Source organism: Nematolebias whitei, chromosome 4, assembly GCF_014905685.2.
Source record: "Nematolebias whitei isolate Nwh7 chromosome 4, NemWhi1, whole genome shotgun sequence".
Taxonomy (NCBI): Eukaryota; Metazoa; Chordata; class Actinopteri; order Cyprinodontiformes; family Rivulidae; genus Nematolebias; species Nematolebias whitei.
In genome coordinates this window covers 21,546,896-21,565,570 of record NC_056501.1, presented here as the reverse complement: position 1 = coordinate 21,565,570, position 18,675 = coordinate 21,546,896, and the positions used below count along the sequence as shown (strand labels likewise).

At 40.1% G+C, this 18,675-nt stretch overlaps 2 protein-coding genes across 2 annotated transcripts in view; one reads left to right on the top strand and one right to left on the bottom strand.

Annotated features, from left to right (window-relative positions):
* Positions 1–11,074, top strand: part of LOC119408755 (putative methyltransferase NSUN7) — an 18,089-nt gene extending 7,015 nt beyond the window's left edge. Inside the window, exons 3-12 of the mRNA XM_037675594.1 lie at positions 2,643–2,773; positions 2,907–3,059; positions 3,569–3,752; positions 4,341–4,575; positions 5,118–5,261; positions 5,610–5,711; positions 6,868–7,003; positions 8,130–8,253; positions 10,074–10,317; positions 10,689–11,074. Coding sequence (XP_037531522.1) covers positions 2,643–2,773; positions 2,907–3,059; positions 3,569–3,752; positions 4,341–4,575; positions 5,118–5,261; positions 5,610–5,711; positions 6,868–7,003; positions 8,130–8,253; positions 10,074–10,317; positions 10,689–11,074 — 1,839 coding nt within the window. The remainder of the gene's footprint in view (positions 1–2,642; positions 2,774–2,906; positions 3,060–3,568; positions 3,753–4,340; positions 4,576–5,117; positions 5,262–5,609; positions 5,712–6,867; positions 7,004–8,129; positions 8,254–10,073; positions 10,318–10,688) is intronic.
* Positions 11,075–12,230: 1,156 nt separating this feature from the next.
* Positions 12,231–16,430, bottom strand: LOC119408473 (amyloid-beta A4 precursor protein-binding family B member 2). The gene is made up of 5 exons (XM_037675297.1): positions 16,299–16,430; positions 13,757–13,837; positions 13,551–13,666; positions 13,251–13,433; positions 12,231–13,167 (listed from the first exon to the last, which is right to left on the bottom strand). Exons 1-5 carry the CDS (start codon positions 16,390–16,392, stop codon positions 12,973–12,975), a joined length of 669 nt encoding a protein of 222 aa, XP_037531225.1. The 5' UTR covers positions 16,393–16,430; the 3' UTR covers positions 12,231–12,972.
* Between the last annotated feature and the right edge of the window lie 2,245 nt (positions 16,431–18,675).

Here is an 18,675-nt window from a genome sequence, read left to right as displayed (position 1 = left end):
ACAGTATTCTTAAAAGGCTCATGAACCAGCCATTAGACTCTGGAGGCACACCTTGCTGCTTAAATCAAGAGATATCCTGTGGGGTAGATTGGTGTGTGCTTTTGCCCCACTCTTTTAACACTCCATAATAAAAGAAACTATAGAAAGGGGGAGGACCGCTGGGGCTATTTTTTTCTAACATAGCAGTTGGTGATAAAACATGCACAGAATACAGAGTTACTGTGCAGAGAGTGGGCTGTTTGAGAAGAAGTGTAACGACAACAGGAGATGGTGACTTTATGGAATGGAAAACAATCATCACGGGTCGCACACAAACAGCTTTTACTTTAGTGGAAGTTTCAACATATACAGACACATTAGCAGTCAGATCTGTGTTTGCCGCACAGCTCCCACAAATACACATAGATGTAGACTTCCCATGCAGCCTTCTACAGTAAAGCCTTGGTTGAAATGAATGGCTCTCCCTATGTGTTGTTGGCAGGTTGTTATTCTGCATCCTTCTTACTAAACAATAAAGTCTGGACATGAAGAGATGGACTTTAGAGTTCTCTTTCACCTTATTTCACTACTGGCTTCTATAAAGTTCAACCTTGATAGAGAGAGGAGAAGGGGTGAATGAGAGCGAACAAGGTGGCCATAAAAACAGAGTGCATGAGGGTATTGGAAATAAAGTGGCATGAAAAAAACTAAGCTATAGATAGACTTTGAAGCCTGAAGCCCATTCAATCACAATGGGGAGAGAAAATGACGTCTAAATCCCGCGGAGGATAGAAATAGTCTGAGTGATGATGTAAAATCTGGCAAAGCAAACGTATGAGGTGCAAAGCTCACCTGACAGGTTCTGACGCTACAAACTGAGCTCTGTTTAGAAATGATTATACTAAATCCACTTACCTTGTGATTTTTATCATTTTATTTGAATATTTGATCAATGGTTATTTGCATACGATGCAACATAGACTGCTTCAGTGTGAAAACAGTTAAACAACCAACGTTAAAGTTGCTGGTATGAACATTGCATGTGGTGGATTAAAGCCTCAAGTCAAAGAACGGTGCCTGCTAAAGCTAATAAAAAGTCCTAGCAGACTGCTTTATCTGTATTCCAATGATAATGGCCAAGAGCTCAAGATTTTCATTTGCTGACTACCCAACATGATTAACAAAAGATGGAGTCTAATAGGTTAGAAGAAATAAAAGAAAAACACAACCTCTGAGCATTGCTACAACGTTTTAATATGTTAGGGTAAAATTTACCTAAAGAGATTAGGAGCAATTTAGCACCCATAATAAAATCCTGCAAAAAATCCAGGCCACCGTTAATTAAACTCAGTCCATTTTACTCCAAGCTCCAGTTCAAAAAGGTTTAGTTTAGTTATCCTGATGCATGCTCAATAATCCAGGTAGAGGAAGTCTCTCGGATGAGAGACGAAACGTTTCTACATTTTTTTGTTGTTTTGCTTTGTTTTGTTTTTTTGAATGTCCAGAGGACCAGATTTAACTTTTTTAGGTTTAGTTTAGTTGTTGTTTAATTGTGTGTTCAGGACATTATATGTTACGCTGAATGCACCGAAAGCACTTTATAATTCACACATTTCACAAGTACAAAGTGACTTACAGGTAGTTGTTAAGTTATTTAAAACAATGCTTAATACTTGTGTATTTTGATGCTTATCCTGGAAATTTACACAGAAATCCAGACTCAGTGGTATTATTGCAAGTATCATGTTACTCAAATGAGTGTAAGTTATTGGTTTATTACTTGGTTAGTTTTGAAATATTTTCCAAACGGTGCCCAATTTAATTTCCATCGTTAGATGCTTGGATTAGGATTGAATAAATGCATACTCTAAACATATTTTCAATCATGGGTGGTGTTGCCAGGGTGCTCTTTAACTGGGAGTCTTCCCACTTGTTTAAATCTTGGAAAACTTCAGGTAATACTTAAGGTGATGAGGCAGGATGAGAGAGTACAAGTGGATTGTCACAACCTGTCTTGAGAAATTGACCTATCCAAAAATGAAATATGGAGTGAATAAGTGCTGGCTAATCTCTTGGCTCCAGCATAAACCCTTGTAACATTCTGGCATCTCTGCCCATTATCCCAGCAGTGAGGATGTGGCAAGCTGTTGCTGCTATGGAACACCATCTGCTACTAATGTGGCTGATGCCCTCCAACCCTCAGGGAGGAAAAGGTGCTGATAGAGAGAGGGCATAGGCACTGAGAGAAAAAGAGGCAGAGAAGTGTAGAGGAGAGAGAGAGACATGACTCAGACTTCCTCCTTGGTTTAATTAAGTGGCAGCTGTGGGGTTAGGTAAGGACATCTTTGTCCCATTTTGTGTGTCATTTTCTGAAAACAGGTCAACAATCTAGCTTCCTAACTAGTACAGATGTGTACTGTCTCTGCAGAGTGTCTCATATTTGGTAACCAACTGTCTCAAATTCACCAAATGTAGATACAAACAGTGACTTATAGTATAAATTTGTGGTGTAACCGTTTTATAGATTGTAGAAAAGGCCACCAGCCAACGTTATTAAAGGGAAATTTTGTCAAGTAGGCATGCAGACTTTACTCTTGTCGTATATTCTTTCCAAAATTATTTAAAGTCACCGATTAACTTTGCCTTTTGGTCTAACAATCTAGCCAGAAGATCAGATGAGCCTTGTCGCCGTCATGCTCTTTGACTTCCAGGACAGGAAGTTTCTCCCCCGGAAGCGCCAGGGCAAGGAGGAGGTCATTCAGGAAGTTAGAGACGCGGAGAATTTTCTTATTAGGTACATTCTATTAAAAATATACACGAAGAGGCTGAAGATAAAGGAGAAATCGCTCACAGAAATGAGAAAATATAAATTCATGCATTTTTTGCATCTTGTTCAATGTGTTTGCTTTTGTTTGTGTTGCATGCAGATTCAAAACCAAGCTGGCAGCCTCTCTGGCCCGCTGCAGGGTCAAACACAACCTCTCATCCATTGAATCCATCCTGCCAGAGAGTGTGAGAACGAAGCAGAAGATGTCAGCCAACTTGCCTCTTTATGCATGGGTCAACACACTGAAGTGCAGGTGAGCTGGACTTACACAGCAGATACAGATAACACGTTCTTCTTAACATACACCTGCACATGAACGCAAGAATGCACTTTAAGCATACATACACCAAGCTTTAACTTGTGGTGCTGCTCAGCACTTTACCCACTAGGTGATCAGCTGACAGCTAATTAAACCACCATGTGTATATGCATGAATGTGTGCACGTGTGGGAACAGGCTGTAATAAGACTGATTCAGGTAGGTGTAAATCCTGCTTCTGTGCACAGATTTAATCAGCAACCAGCTCGTGGACTGTAAAGGTCACCTGTTGGGACAAATGCTGTGTTCTCTGTATGTGTGTGCTTTGAGAGTGGATTTTACTGCAGTTACACTACGCAAGTCTATAGAAAGATAAAAAAATACATTCTGCACCCTAACTATCTCTGATAGAAGTGTTCCTTTTGTCCTAGCTGCAACCTTGTTCTTTCATCCCTTCTCTTCCACTAATCTGCTCTTATTGTTCCACCACACCTTTGCTTCCAGTCGTGATGAGGTCCAACGTGTACTGAGGAATGCAGGCTTCTCGCAAGTGAAATCCATTGGACAATTGGAGGGCCAGGCTTTCTTCCAGGATCCCCACTGTGGGGACACTCTGGTGTTCCCAGCTCAGCCGAAAGCTCAGCTGTACTCCACAAAACTGCTTCGTGACCATAAGCTCATCCTCCAGGTACAAGCTGTACAGAAAGACATTTCTGACAAAAGCAGTCTCCTCTCAGACATTCATGCAGCTGTGGACATTTTCTCTGCACCATCAATTTTCCCAATATTTCTGGTTTTATATTTGAGGTGAACTAGCTCACATTGGTTGTAAAACTTTGTCCACTCACCAGCTGAGATTAGTTTCCATAGATGCAAATATTTTACATCTCTTTCACTCAAATGGCTGGACTTCACTTTGAGCCATAAAGAATGATCCTGGAGGTGACAATTTAATCATGAAATTTCTATTGCCTATAAATCTAGCTGCCGCACAAACTGTAAAGAACATGCACCACCACAACATTATTAAATCTGACGGATTGACTAAATTTAATCAAACATCCAACACTGTTGTCTTATTAATCATCTTGTTTTTTTTTCTCCTTTTATGAGTCTCAATTAAACTTGATTTCTGCTTTAATATTTTTTTTCTCCTTTATCGTTTTACTTTATATTTTGTTTTCTCAAAATGTTATAAACCTGCGTAGATCTTCTTTAGGGTGCAATTTCTTGGTTTTCACAACTTCTTCACAACTATATCTTAATATGTCTGTAGGATAAGTCTTGCAGTCTTGGCCCAAACGCAGCCTGCGCCCTCTTACAAGAGGAAGGAGACATTCTTATGGTGGGCTGCTTCTCTGGCCTTACTGTGTCCCACATGGCCTCCCTCATTGTAGAAAAACATAAATCCACCAACAGCAACCAGCCGACAGTCTACGTTTGTGTCAGCAATTGCACGGATGCTCAGCGGGAGGAGCTTCAGCACACGATCTCCACCATGGGCTGCGACAGTAAGCATGGGTGTTGTGCCTTTGTATTAGAGACAAATGAGGAAATGAAAGAAAGAATTAGAAGCAGAGAGATCCCTTGTCTTTGTCTTTTTGATGATGTCATTAGCTGTCATTTTCTTTCTTTAATTTTGGTCAAAAGGCAGTGGGAAAAGGAAGCTTTACCACACTGGTTCACAATTCAAAACGTGAAATGACAGATTTTTGATTAAAAAATGCTAATTGTTGACAGCAAATTCCTAGGGACTCTCGTATGTTTTTCATACCAGCATGCTGTAAACCAGGTTGTCCGCTGAGATCTAGTCTACACATGAACTTTATTTACTAAAGGTGGCTACCACCTCATCTAGTCTTTAGAAAGGCAATTACAAGAAAAGGTCCAAGGTGATATTTTTATAATTGCAAAAAATACCCCAAAGCAAGAATTTGTGGAGCAAAGAAAACAAGTACTGTAGAACTTTTTTGTCAGTAGAATGAAAGCACAGAGAGAAAGTGTGTCACTGATCATGCTGCTTATCTTGTCACTGTATGTGTATGCTGCGTAGACGTGAAGCTGATACAGGAGGTCTTCCAGTCTTTGGATGGTGGTGATAAGAGACTTCAAAAGGTGCGCGTTATCCTGTTGATCCCCAGGTGTTCTGTGTCTGCAGTCAGCAACCCTGTGGATTTCATGCTGCAGGAAAATGGAGGTAGTAAACTGTGCACTGCAGAAAAGCCAGAAACTGCACTCATAAAATCCACGTTACATCCTGTTGTGCACACAAACACAAAATGCATATTGTTTGTTAGCTTTGAACATTTAAGACGTCATACAAACACACTGCAAGACAGTGTTAATGTAAATGTAAATGACTAAATATATATTTTTAATAAACAATATATAGTTTAGTAAGTGAAGAGCACAACTCTTATTTCCAAGACTTCAATCATTTTCAGTTGTACTTGAATTCTTTATGCACAGTTTTGAAAAGAGTGAATAAATATAATAATATTCAGCTTTTGTAAAGCTCTTTTTTTTTCTTCTTCTGTTTTTCCAGACATGGGCCTCCTACAGGACCTATCACGTGGTTTCATAGCCCAGAGCAAACTGGAGTCACTGGTTGCGCAGCAGAGGAAAGATATCGATCATGCCTTGAAGTGTGAGACTACGCTCACCTTTTTCATGTAGACACACAGATGCACACCCAAACACGTGCACCGTATAATCTCAGTTTCAAGTGTGTATCGTCTCTCACCTCACTGACACAATGATGCTTACGCTTCCTAACTATCTAATCTCATGCCATTAGACGGACGCCTGCCGTGTTCCTCAGAGATTGTCGAAGTTTTAATTAGAAATGCTAATGCTGCTCTGTGCTGGTCAGACAAGGCCTTCTGAAGTATTTCTTGCACATTTTCCAAAAGTAATTAAGATGCAGGCTTAGTTTTCTGTACATTTTGTAGAACTAAACATTTGAAAAAGACCTGTTCTGTTCAGTAACATTATGTTTAGTTTAGTTATTGTTCTGCTTTGTGATCAGTTACTTTTCTTTTCTGTTCTATATATTGCTTTTCCTTCGATTCACCCAACTTAATTGATATCCATGGGCTGCTCTCATTAGCTACAGTCCATCTTGTTTTGTTCAATGCTCGTCTGTCTTTATCTGGCTGCAGTTCCCTTCATCAAGCAGGTGAAGTCTCTTGGTTGGTGAAAATGTAACCATTTCCTTTAATCGTACAGCTATCGATCTGTTCTTGTCTATCTGTTTGCCACTGTGGATACTTGCTAATGGGACTAGTGGTGGGTATATATTGAGTGGCATGGTTTAATTAAGTCAATGGTCTCATTTCATTGTCTTTATGTAGGCACATGCATTGACAAATTCTCTGGATGAGACATACACAAACACAAGCACACACCTGTCTCCAGAGATTGTATATATCCAGAATTCATCGGTTGTAAGAACAGTTCAGTCTCGTGTCTTTGATTTCTTTGTAATTTTGTGTCAGTCTATTCCTCACATTTGTTTGTCACATTTGGGCAGGTTCTATTTGTTATCAGCTGAGTTTTAATTGTTTCTGTCTGGCTGTAATTAGTTGGAAAGGAAAAAAAGTCAAACTGCAGACAATTAAATAAATTGCTGAGCCAGTGGAAGCTCAATAAAACGAGCACAAATAAGCATAAATTATTATCCGGGGGTCTGTTTCTTTAAAAAACGTGTACAATGATGGAAGTATGTGAAACTGAGTAATTAAATTGAACTGTTTAAAAATGATATCAAGTATCTTTTTTATCCTAATGTTTTTTTTACTTAGTTCACATGGTTTTGGCGGTAGTGTACTCCACCTGTTCATCATACCCAGAAGAGAACGTGAACGTAGTAAACATGGCCCTGCAGACAGCCAAAGCCTGCTCGGACCAGAAGGGGGAACCAAAACAGTCAAACTTCAGGTGAGTCTTGTGTTCTAGGCATGTCTCCATTTTTTTTCCAGTCATCTATCAGATTTCTAAGTTGTTCTTTTGTTCTATTTTCTTTTAATCAAGATTATATCAAAGCCTCAATAAATCTCAGGATAGAAGTGAAGGATATTCAATAAATTACGACTAAAGGCATACTGGTAGTTTTAGGTCTTTAAACACTGAGTAAAATCCAGAGAGAACAATCATTTCACAGCTTGAATACACTCTTATCCCAAATGGAGTTTTCTTTTACCCTCTGCATTTTAAGCTCTCTTAAGGCTTTATTTCAGTTTTACAATTCCCATGGACATACAAGACTGACTCCTGTCTGCAGCGAGCTGCCCTGTACTGGTAGCGCTGCAGGCTAGTGTAAAGAAGACAGGTGGAGTTATTGCTATTGGTTTCTCTATCTGTATGTAGATATCTGATGCTTATGTTTGTTTTAGATGTACAACAATCAATCATTTAGTCAATAAAAACACATATTTTATAATGGCAAAATTACAACTTTAATGTTTTGCTTGACTTGTTTCTTTGTGTAATTTGTGTCTTAATGCTTTGAAAATAGATGTCTGGATTTTTTTTCTTCTTTCAACCTTTATTTAGACAGGTTAATCCCATTGAGCCCCGAGGACTCATTTACAAGAGAGGCCATTTTGGACTGCAGATGAAACACTGCATTAAAATCAAAAAGGCCCATGCTCAATAATCCAGGTATACAATCCAACAATTTTCAGTCAGGTCATCTGGACAGTTTCTTTTTTTGCTGAAACATTTCACCTTCCATCTGGAAGCCTTCCGGATGGAAGGTGAAATGTTTCAGAAAAAAAAAAGAAACTGTCCAGATGACCTGACTGAAAATTGTTGGACTTCATTAGAATGTTAACCTGGGCTCAGACAGCTCTGTGTGATTCAAGTTTTACTTACTGATTAGTAATTGTATGTATCGGACAAAATCAAGTATTTTATTCTCATAAAATGTCAGTTCTATCAACGCTTTGTTTCACTCTAGTATAATATTTCATCTGGTTAACATGCCTGGTAGGGAACAGTATTTTTAGCAGCTACCATCTTGCTTATTTTTACATTCTGTCGTGTGCTGTACCTTTTTATTCAGGCCAAGTCCATCCCCTTTCAGCTCATCTGACCGTGGGGAGGCCACAGTGGAAGCACAGCCATTCTTTGTGTTGGAGCCCTCCAAGCACAGCAACGGCTGCTTTTTGGCTGTTCTTAAGAGAGAGGTGAGCATCACTAACCAGAAACTGCAGCAACAAAGCACAATGTTCGCATGGGACTTCATATTATTGACTCTTATTTGACAGATAAAACTCTAAAGTGTTTGTTGATCAAAAGCTTCAATTGGTTCCAGCTGAAATGCAAATAAAGAGCACAAGCAGAATAAGTAACTCTCTATGTTTTCTAACCACAGGCTTTCATGATCTAACCTCGTTTCTCCCTCCGTTGTTTTATTCAACCACTCATGCACTCTCATATCCACTTTCATCATCCTCTCTTTGCCTTTCTGCTCTTCTCCTCTGCCTGAGAGAGACACTGGACAGTTATAGGAGCTTTAACTGGCTATAAATGCAATATGTTGCAGTGGATCTGTAGAGCCACTTGAAGAGCATTAGAAGAATCTCATCAAGTCTTTGTGACCGAGCTTACCAAAGCCTTTACAGTCTGCATGGTTTATAATATTACCATCTCACATTATGAAGGGTGCCCTTACGCTTTTGATGCAAGTTATTAAGTCATCTTACACCCAGAGGGGGTGACGGAGCTCTATCGTACTTTTGTGTCTGCTTCTCTCTGGCCGTTCATCATGTTTTATACCTCCACAGACAGGAATGAAAAGATAATCAAACTGCTGTAATGGTGCCTCAAACAGACATTTTTTTCTCCTCCATACCTCCAATAAACTCAGCTAATCAAAAGTTATTGTGGCTCACTGAAAAGCATCGTAAAATAGCAATTATATAAGTGTTTGAATGCTATGTGGCTTATATCGGCTGTCGTAGTTGTGCACAGGAAGGTTGTTTATGAGCCTTCCAGGAACAGCTGGGGACAATAAAGACATTCCAGGCTATGTGTTTCTAGCCTGATTTCCAGATGAAAACAATGCACATCACACGTGGATTTTCTTTAAATGTACTCCTACTACCAGTCGATGGGCAATAATGACAGGAGATTCAGAATATTACATTTGACTGCTTTCCTCACTGCTTGAGTTTAATTTAGATGTTGTTGCCAGGGTTTATTGTTTGTAATCATCTATGACACAAGAGATGAAAAGGAATGTGTTCAGCTCCAAGAAGTGCTGCAACAACTTAGTTTGCCAGAGTGTAGTTGGAAATAGGAGATTTACAGATCCAGGCGTATTTGGTTAGTGGGGATAGAGAGGAAGTGAGATTTACTCGGACGAGGGGGACGAAAAGGAGGCAAAGCAGAGTGTCTGTTGAATAATTCAGCGCCCCCTGTCTGTACGAGTTAACGTCAATGAAGTTTGCAGCCTCCACCGCAGACTGCATAACTGAAGTGCCACTAAAACAACGTTTGCTTGTTTACATAATGTCTAAAAACACGCAGGGAGACATTTGAGCAAAAAATGTACTTATGCACTTTTTCTTCTTCATGTGTGTACCAATTTATTTTATATAAACACTGGGATGGGTTTGCAATAAAGTGTAAGCAAGCACTTAAGGAAGAAAGTACGCACCAGACCTCACACAGGGTAGTGTAGTGTAGTGCACACGGTGGTTGTGAATAATTTAAGCATTGAAGAGAGCAATAAGTTGCAGTGCAGGATGCTGAGACAGCAGGTGACCCTGCAACAAGGACTTGGCGACCGTCTCCTCTCTGAAACAATGTTTCAGCACAACATGTTAATTTTCAGAAGGACACTCATCCTCATTTCGAATAATACTGTGCAATTTTGCTCTCATTTGACGCTGGAATCACTTAGAGTCATCTAAAGCTTTCAGCAGCGCTGTTATATTTTATTCATAATGTTATTCGTTCACTTTTTCACTTCAACAAATACTTGGTAATTTCTTCTCAATAGCCTGAGCCAGTGATTCAAGAGGCAGCAGAGGAAGTGATCGCAAGAGCAAACGCCAAAGGTATCCTGGACAGAATTGGCTCCAACCAGCTGCCCAGTAAAGAACATGGTGGGAGCGCCAGCAGGATGAAGAAAACAGCTCAGTCTCACCCAAACGTCTCTGTCAGAGTGCAGAGCAAACAACAACCAATCAAAGGAGGCACAAATGCTCCAGTCTGTGGAGATCTAGGCTTCCAGCGGTCAAAAGGTCTGTATGATCACTTGTCCACAGAGCTGATTAAAGTGGTTGTTTGTGTATACTTATTAACATAATGGAGAGGGTTCAACTGAAAAGAGAAAGTTAATAGTTTTCTCATGTGTTCACTAACTTGTGCTCCCTTCACATCAAACTTTTTTATGCATCAAAAAGGCACTTGTGCTTACGTTTGGAAAGTGAGGCTGCCTTTTTCTCCAGCTTAGTTTTGTTCTGAGCTAAACTGACTAATGCCTACCAGTAGCTTTATATTTTATAGATACTTTTATATTTTATATACTAGCAAAGATTAAAGTTGAATTAGAATTTGTTTTGCTCTGCAGTTGTCTGTTCAATCTTACAGTTTTTTTTTTTTTTTTTTTTAGAGAAACCCAAAGCATTTTGTTTGCGACCTGCATTCAGTTTCATCAGTTACTCCAAGAAGGCAGGCCCTCCCTTCTCCAACAAAACTGACAAAAACACATCAACCAAAAACTCCACCTCCATTTCTAACTCTTCATCTTCCACCTCATCTACTCTGGATCCTCCCTCCAGCCCTGTGGCTCAGACTGACCATCCCCGTAGAGCCCGACAGGAAGTGTTGAAGCCTGTGGTGCTCGTCCTGCCTCGCATTCACTTCCCCGACCCCTGCCTACCCCAGCACAGTCAACCAAGAACCAACCCCAGCTTCAACAGGTGCAAGACATCAACTCAGTTTACATCCCGTGGTCTCGCCAGTGACACTTCGGATAAGCGTCGCCCTCTGTTTTAACCATCTACACTCACACTGCCACACAAAACTCCCAATATTTGTGCCAAATACATAAATAAATAAAGCTGTATCTATATATCGTTAAAACATAGACAGTGTTATTGAACAGCTAAGTCACATGAATGTGGTCTTCTTAAATGCTTCAAGTGAGTATCATCTGCCACCATCACCTTGTTTCTTATATGCCATAAAAAGAAGAACCTTGTAACTGCCAGAATAAAGTCAAAGTGCATATATTTATAGAGTGGGGTCAATCTCATTTCATTTAAAAGACACGATGAAAGGCATGAATGTGGGACTCCACTGGCCAGTCAAGAGGCTTCGGCATGTTCGTTTTGTTAATGCGTTTATTGTCACATTTACATTTACATAGTGAAGAGATGGGTGACAAACTGAAATGGAAGGTTTTGCATCCTTCTTGTTTGTTTTGTGTTATTTTTTTCCCTTTCAATTTGATTAAACTGCATTCAGAGTTCACGCTGAGTGCACGTGGTGGCCCCAAGCCAGAAGAGCATCATAAAAACTTTTGACAGAGGAATTTTTATTGTTGCTCCATTTCTTTTTTCTTGCTATCTGTGTATTTGTGTGTGTGTTTTCAAAGTGAGTGAGAGTACACTGGATGGATTATGTGACAGATGAGAGAAAAGACCTATAGTCCTCAGCGAATGGCGCATGTTTCATCTTTTTTTGTGCCACACAAGAATGGTGAACACTTTTTGTGTGTGCTGTTGTATTTTTACCCTCAGCTCTTGTATCACAAGTGCTTCACATCTACCAGAGATCTGGATTTTCTGTCATCTCTTGCAATCTTGGGTGTAATTCCTGAGGGATTTGTCAAGTTTAAACAGATGCGTTTCAACATTCTTAAGCTTTTAAACTCATATTACTTTCTATAATATAAAACAAGATACAATCTTAAGCCTCATAATCTATTAAAATCAATTTTTTTTCTGATCAGATAATCAGACAATTCCTAATTAGTTTTTTCTACACTGGGTGGGCAGTATTTTCTAGTTATGATTTGAGAACAGTATACTCTTGTGCCAGAGTACACAAATTGTCATGAACAAGTAAAAATGCATCACTCTGAAAGCATCTGTATTTTTTCTGTTTACAAATCTTCTGACCAAGACACAACTTATCAAAGTTAATCATATTTTTCCCTTCCCATCAAGAAATCATGCAAAGGCAAACTCCACTGTAGTATTTTTTTTTTTTTTACCACCAAACCTCTACCCTCTTCCTCAAACTCTTATCTACAAAGTTTGTGCTCTTTTTTTTTTTCTTTCTGCACACAACCATACACATCATTACAATCGCTTCATGACAGAAGACATTTAGTCTCCTTTCATTTTTCCAAACACCTGATGCCATTTGGTGAGCAGCTGCAGGTCTTGTGTGTTCAGTCTTGGATGATTTTTGTCACTCGCTTGTACATTTCTCATGAACACAAGAAGGAAACATCTTTTTGTCCTGGAAGGCTATTTCAGTCCAGGAGTTCAGAAGGAGTTGGAAAGAACAGAAAATAACCCAATAAGTTGCTCCATAACCAGTTTGGGAGAAGAAATGAGACATTTTCTCACTGGATGATCCTGTCTGTAGCGTGATCAAGTAATCCGTATATCAGAAATCCATACAGCGATCGTTTCACTTGGACAAAGCAGCCGTCACAGGTTCAGAGTTCTACCAGTGATGCAAACTTTGCCACTCCACACACAACGGGTACGTTTTCCCTTTTAAACACCATCAGACATATTCCTTTCCCTTATTTGGGGTGATGTTTGGTTTATTCTATGTACATCGTTAAGCACCATGGCTGGTACTGATGAGGTGTTCTGTGGGGTGATGGTGTGAGTGGCGTCCAGGCTGAGGTGGGGTGCGCTCCTCATAGGTGATGGTCATTGCTGGGGAAGTTCTGACGGCTGTTTCTTGGGTTTCAGAGTGTCTATGAGAGACTGGACGCTGCGTTTTACGCTGGTGGTGACCCGGCGGGTCACTGAGTCCGAGGAGGGAGAGGAGGGGGAGGAAGGGGAGGAGGAAGAGCCGGCGCGCTGAGATGGTGGCCGTGCCACCAGACACTTCTGGTACCGGAGCTGAGAGACAATAAGAAAAAAAAAACGTTGTAAGAAGAAGCTGCAGCTTGTTTTGGGGATACGAGCAGAAAAGCTGAACGTACCACACAAGCTGCCTGCACCGCCTCAGACACGTTGCCTGCATTGGGGTCACACCAGAAGACATGACACTGGAAATGCTGGTTCCCAGTGTCCATAATGAAGGCAAATGTGTGCACATCCCGCCCCACGCCCATGAAGGACAGAAAACGGACTCGGCACTCCACCAGTGCCTCCTCATCCTCCTCCTGCACAGCCGTCAAGACAAGAATTAAATCTCTGCAACACATTTTTCTCCACTTGTCAGGCATATTCAAATCTTTTATTTACTTGGTAAATCCCAGGATAACAATTCAATTCCTTGCCTTTTCTTTGAGGACAGCCAAGGTGGTGTCGGCAATACTAAGTATGACAGGCGTCCAGTCTTCTTTTCCCGTGGACGACAAGAGGTTCTCTATGGCCCCGTTTATAATGTCCATACCTAGGGACAAAACACAAAGGATGCTGGGAAGTTTAACAGTGCACGAAGAAAACTACTTTGAAACGAATCGCGGTATGAGTCCAATTGTACCTATTGGCCGAGACACGGATGTCACACCCAGATAGAACACGTGAAACTTCTGCACCAGTTCTGCTTTTGGCATGGGGAACTCTACACAGAGAGAGAAAACACACAAAGTACACGTCATCCACGGGGAATTTTATTAGAGGACAAGATCTGATGGCAAGTTTCAAAGAAGGAGTACACAGGCGATAATTGGCTTAAAGCGAAGAAATAAACAAAATGTGGTGAATATTTAAATATATTTGTGCTGCTGCTGACGTGACTGGAGCACGAAAAACCCACAGCTTCCAGGGAGCTGTCAGTGTGTGGAAACCCTGCGGTGCCTGTTTACAGGCCGAGATGACGGCATTACACAATAAAAGATCAACACCATCACCTGGATCTCAATCACTGCAGACTTGTGCAGTTAAAAAATCACTACTGATACAAAATACAGCCTTCTGTATAGGCCGGAGCAAAGATTTTTATTATTTTTTTTAAAGCAACTGAAGATAGAAAATAATTCACTCAAAAACATTGCTCTTTATTTTTGTAAGAATAAATTGTAACACTTTACAATAAGGTACACAAAATTTGATTAACTACTAGGGAACGCCTCAGGAATGAATCAGGAGCTAATGGGTAATTAACCAGTACTTACTGGGGAACACACAGCCAAGTCTTATTAGGGGACTACTGGTTAGTTACTTTGTAAATGAAGAGGAACTAACCAAGAACTAATGGGTAGTTACAAGGAAACCAAAAAGGAATGAACCAGGAGCTAATGGATGGTTAACCAATACTTACTGGGGAACACACAGACAAGCCAAGTACATAGAAACAGTAGGTAATGGTCAGGCACTGATTAAGTAATGATTGTTTCCTCAGTAAGTACTTGGTATGATACTTCAATACATCAGTGTATAAATAATATCCAGGCAAAGATTTGGTACTCAGTAAGTGATAGACATAGTTAAGATGACACCAGTACAATATTATGAAACTGATAATGTCTTTCATCAATAGGTTTACAAAAGAGAAAATCCAATAAAACCAGTAATCACTAAGAAACAGGTTGTTGACAATTATGAGCTGTGACCTCACTGGTGCAGGGTTTGTTCAGAACCCACATGGAGAATTTATCCTCTGTTTCAGTGGTAACAAACCAGTAGTACCCTAATAAGGCTTGGCTGTGTGTTCTCCAGTAAGTACTGGTTAATTACCCATTAGCTCCTGATTTGTTCCTGAGGCGTTCCCTAGTAGTTAATTAAATTTTGTGTACATTATTGTAAAGTGTTACCGAATAATTTGTTGTCAATGCATATTTATCTAAGGATATTTAAGATTTTAACAAATAAACATATTTTTTTTAATCCACCACTTTGCAAAAATCTGATGACCAATGACTGCATGAGCAGACTCCTGATCAGTGTCCTCTAACTTTTAACACACGTGAGCTGTCAGAATGGTCTGTTCTGTAAACTTGCATGAGCTGTGAACTGTGAGAGGGTTTTGTAAAGATCAGTACTGTTTTAAGTCAGAGCTTGGACCATCCTGATCTGATTATGTGACGCTGGTGCACACCTCGAACCATTTCAGTCTAATCTCTTCAACTGTGCCGCTCCACATCTCCTGTAATTCAATCAGTGATAGAAACCGTTTCCCACTCACTGGAACGCCAGCTCCAGCCGACCGTTAGAGGTAATAGACTAGTCTTTCCACTGCAAGGCCACTGAATATCAACTACTTAAAAAAAAAAAAGACAAGTACTGGAGTTCAAGCATGCTACAGCTTCGAAAGATACTATTTTTCATCAGTACATTATTTGATCTTGAGGTTGGGATGGAGCTGTGAAGCGCCGGGTGTCGCCTCGAACTCTAATTGGGTTTTAATGAGGTCGACTGTCTGGAAGTAAGGAGCTGATTTTGTTCTTTCCTATTCCCACGCCTTGGGCTGCTTCCCTTCTCTCAGCTGATACACACCCCAGCTGAAGTTGAGGATTAATTTTTCCAAATAATAACGAGACAAAAAGCTGTGATTAAAACAAAGGCATGATAGTAATAAAAAAAGTTAAACGTTTCAAGAACAAAACCTTATGATTGTTGAGGGTGACGTGTTTTTCTGGAGTCAGAGTGGATTTCTATAAACAACTGTTCACGACTGCTCCTGAAGAAATAGAAATGTGTAAAACACACACACACACACACGGTTTCAGGTGTGGAGGAATGGTGTGAAAAGAGACAAGAGTCTACGACGTGAAAATAGCACATGGTTGGAAAATCCTATTCATCCACAGGGGAAACACAAGGAGCGAGGCTCACAGACAACCAGCACGTGTGTGTATTGTTCAGGATGTGGAGACATAAATCACTTGAAACTGATGAGACTACATTTTTACTAATAAAAAACAAATACATTTTAGGGTTATGGTTTTTAGATTAGATTAAATGCAAGGAATATGCAAATAATGGCAATATTTAGAATGAAATAAAACAAAAAACACCTCTCTCTCTCTCACCGTGTGTGTGTGTGTGTGTGTGTGTGTGTGTGTGTGTGTGTGTGTGTGTACCTTGTAGGGGTACATCAGAGCTGTTCTGGGAGGAGCTGCCAGCTGCAGCTTTAGCACTTTTTCTTTCAGCCATAATCTGAAAAGTAGGAGACATGCAGAAAAAAAAGACAGGAGGCAAGTGAGAAAATAAAAAGAAGAAAAAAATGTGGCTATAAAGATTAAAACTGAGAAATAAAACTTGAAGAGGAGGCTGGAACAAACAGGCTGAACAGGGCTCAAATCGGACCGAATGACTTCATTTTTTAGCAAACGCTTATTTAAAATACAAAAATAACACCAAGAACTTTCATGGCTGAATTGTATATCCAGCTAACAACATTAAATACCTTAAAATATGAAAAATAAATAAAAAAATCAGGGTTTTCTCTGCATCACCCACAGAAGGTAATATATTGCAAGTGAAGACTGAAATCTTTAAAACACACAAATTTACTTTTAGCAACGCTTCTATAGTATAAATGTGGTCAACAACTTTCAGCTGTAGAATTAATTAATTATAAAGTGTATATGGGAACAAATAACTCATCACCAAGACAAATGATGAGGCTTTATGGCTTGAATTATCTTTGTGACAGTTCTGGAGGTCTAAATTAAACTTGTTGCAGAATTATAAAAATAAAATATAAAACTTTTTGTTTGTTTTTATTACAAAAAAAAACAAAACTATTGTATTTTCCTTCCTCAGCTCTTGTGCTGGAGCAAACACAATCTTTAACAGGATCTGAATAATCTGCACGGCCCCTGCACTGAACCGAAGCACCCTCTATAGATAGTTAATTATAAGCATCATTAATCAAAGTCTACAGTGAGTCTGCAGCTCTACTAACAGGGGTACGTGAAGAACAAGCATGCATTCTTTCACTCGGAGAAATAGGGATCATTCAGTGTGCTGCACAGCTGCAGAACTCGGGTCACTAAGTTTGTCCCCTGCAGTAAAGAGAGATCCACCAATCTGTTTTAAAATAGGCATCGTGAGGGTGAGAGGAGAACTCATACACCGATGCAGATACTCTTCAGTTTGGGGTTAGAGATACAAAGAAATTAAAAGATTTTTGTCTGTAAATGGGTCATTGTGCCTCTCAGGGAGAAAATATATTTGCAGTTAGTCATCCTTCACAAGGTCACTGCTGACCTGACTGAGGACGGGCTCATTTCTCTCTGTGTGCAGAAGGCTATGGATGTGTGTGTCTATCTGAATTAGGTATCATCTGTACCCCCATCAAATGTCACCTTCATATGCCAGGAAAATACAGGGAACTCACCCCTCAGAGGGGTCAAAGATATATTCTCCTGCACTTAGCTTTGAGAATTATGTGAGGTAATAATGGTCTGAAGTTAGACATGACAAGCCACATGTTAGTCCTTAAGCTTTCAGGACTCTTTTATGGATCAGGACAGACTCAGTTTATAATGAGACTGAGGATCTGATGTATTTAATGAGATACTGGTTGCTCCATTCGTTAGGACTGTCACCTCGCAAATAGGAAGTTTTGGGTTCAATTCCCAGCTAGAACTTTTCTCTGTGCATGCACAGGTTTTCTCAGGGTTCTCTGGTTTCCCCCCACAGTCCAAAACCATGCATGATAGATTTGTTGGCTCTAAATTAACTCTAGATGTGAATGTGAGTGTGAGTTTGTCTCTGTGTCCATGTGATGGACTGGTGACCTGTCCAAGTTGTACCCCTGCCTCTCGCTTAATCACCTCTGGAAAAACACTAGCGCACCATACAGACTGTGGGAGGAAGTTGTGTTGGACAGAGAAAACCCACACATACACAGGGAGGATGACACATACAAAGGTCCCAGGACTTGACCCTAGGAACTTTATGTTGCAAGGCAACAGTGCTAACAAACTGAACCATTCAGCCTATGACAAAATCATTCATCAGTGGAAGTAAAGCTGAAGCCATTTTGTCTGCAAAGCTGGAAAGTATAAAGGCAAATCTGAGCTGAATTTTCATAAACAGGTTTGAAAAGGATTAACTCAGAGCTGCGTGGCTTGTGGTTTTAAATATGTAGAATAAGCTATCCTAACTGGGATGTCCTGATCAGGAATGTTTGTCACCGAAAAAAGAACCCTTTATTTTGGCTGCTTCTTCCTTCAGGGGTTGCCACAGCAAGCGAACTTGCACAAAATATTTATCTTTATTTTTGACGCCAGGTGACCTTCCTAACACAACCTGGGTTCAAACTCACGACCTCAGGAAAACAAGACCACAGCACTGACCACCAAGCTGCTGCAGCCAGTTGTTTGTCTCGGATATGACTAATTTATCTCCAGTTAGATACAGTCCGAGTCATGTCAAGTATCGGCCAGTACTGGGTCTTAATCTGATGCTTGTTTAATTTTTTATTTTTACAGCACAGGTCCTGCAGAT

Bases quoted from the DNA above. Each gene is read 5' to 3' on its own strand.
- LOC119408473 (XM_037675297.1), bottom strand. From the start codon at position 16,392: ATGTCTCCTACTTTTCAGATTATGGCTGAAAGAAAAAGTGCTAAAGCT. The intron at 13,838-16,298 runs GTACACACACAC...CTCTCTGTGTAG, and splicing joins CTCTGATGTACCCCTACAAG to AGTTCCCCATGCCAAAAGCA. The intron at 13,434-13,550 runs GCAAGGAATTGA...ACGGCTGTGCAG, and splicing joins TGGCTGTCCTCAAAGAAAAG to GAGGAGGATGAGGAGGCACT.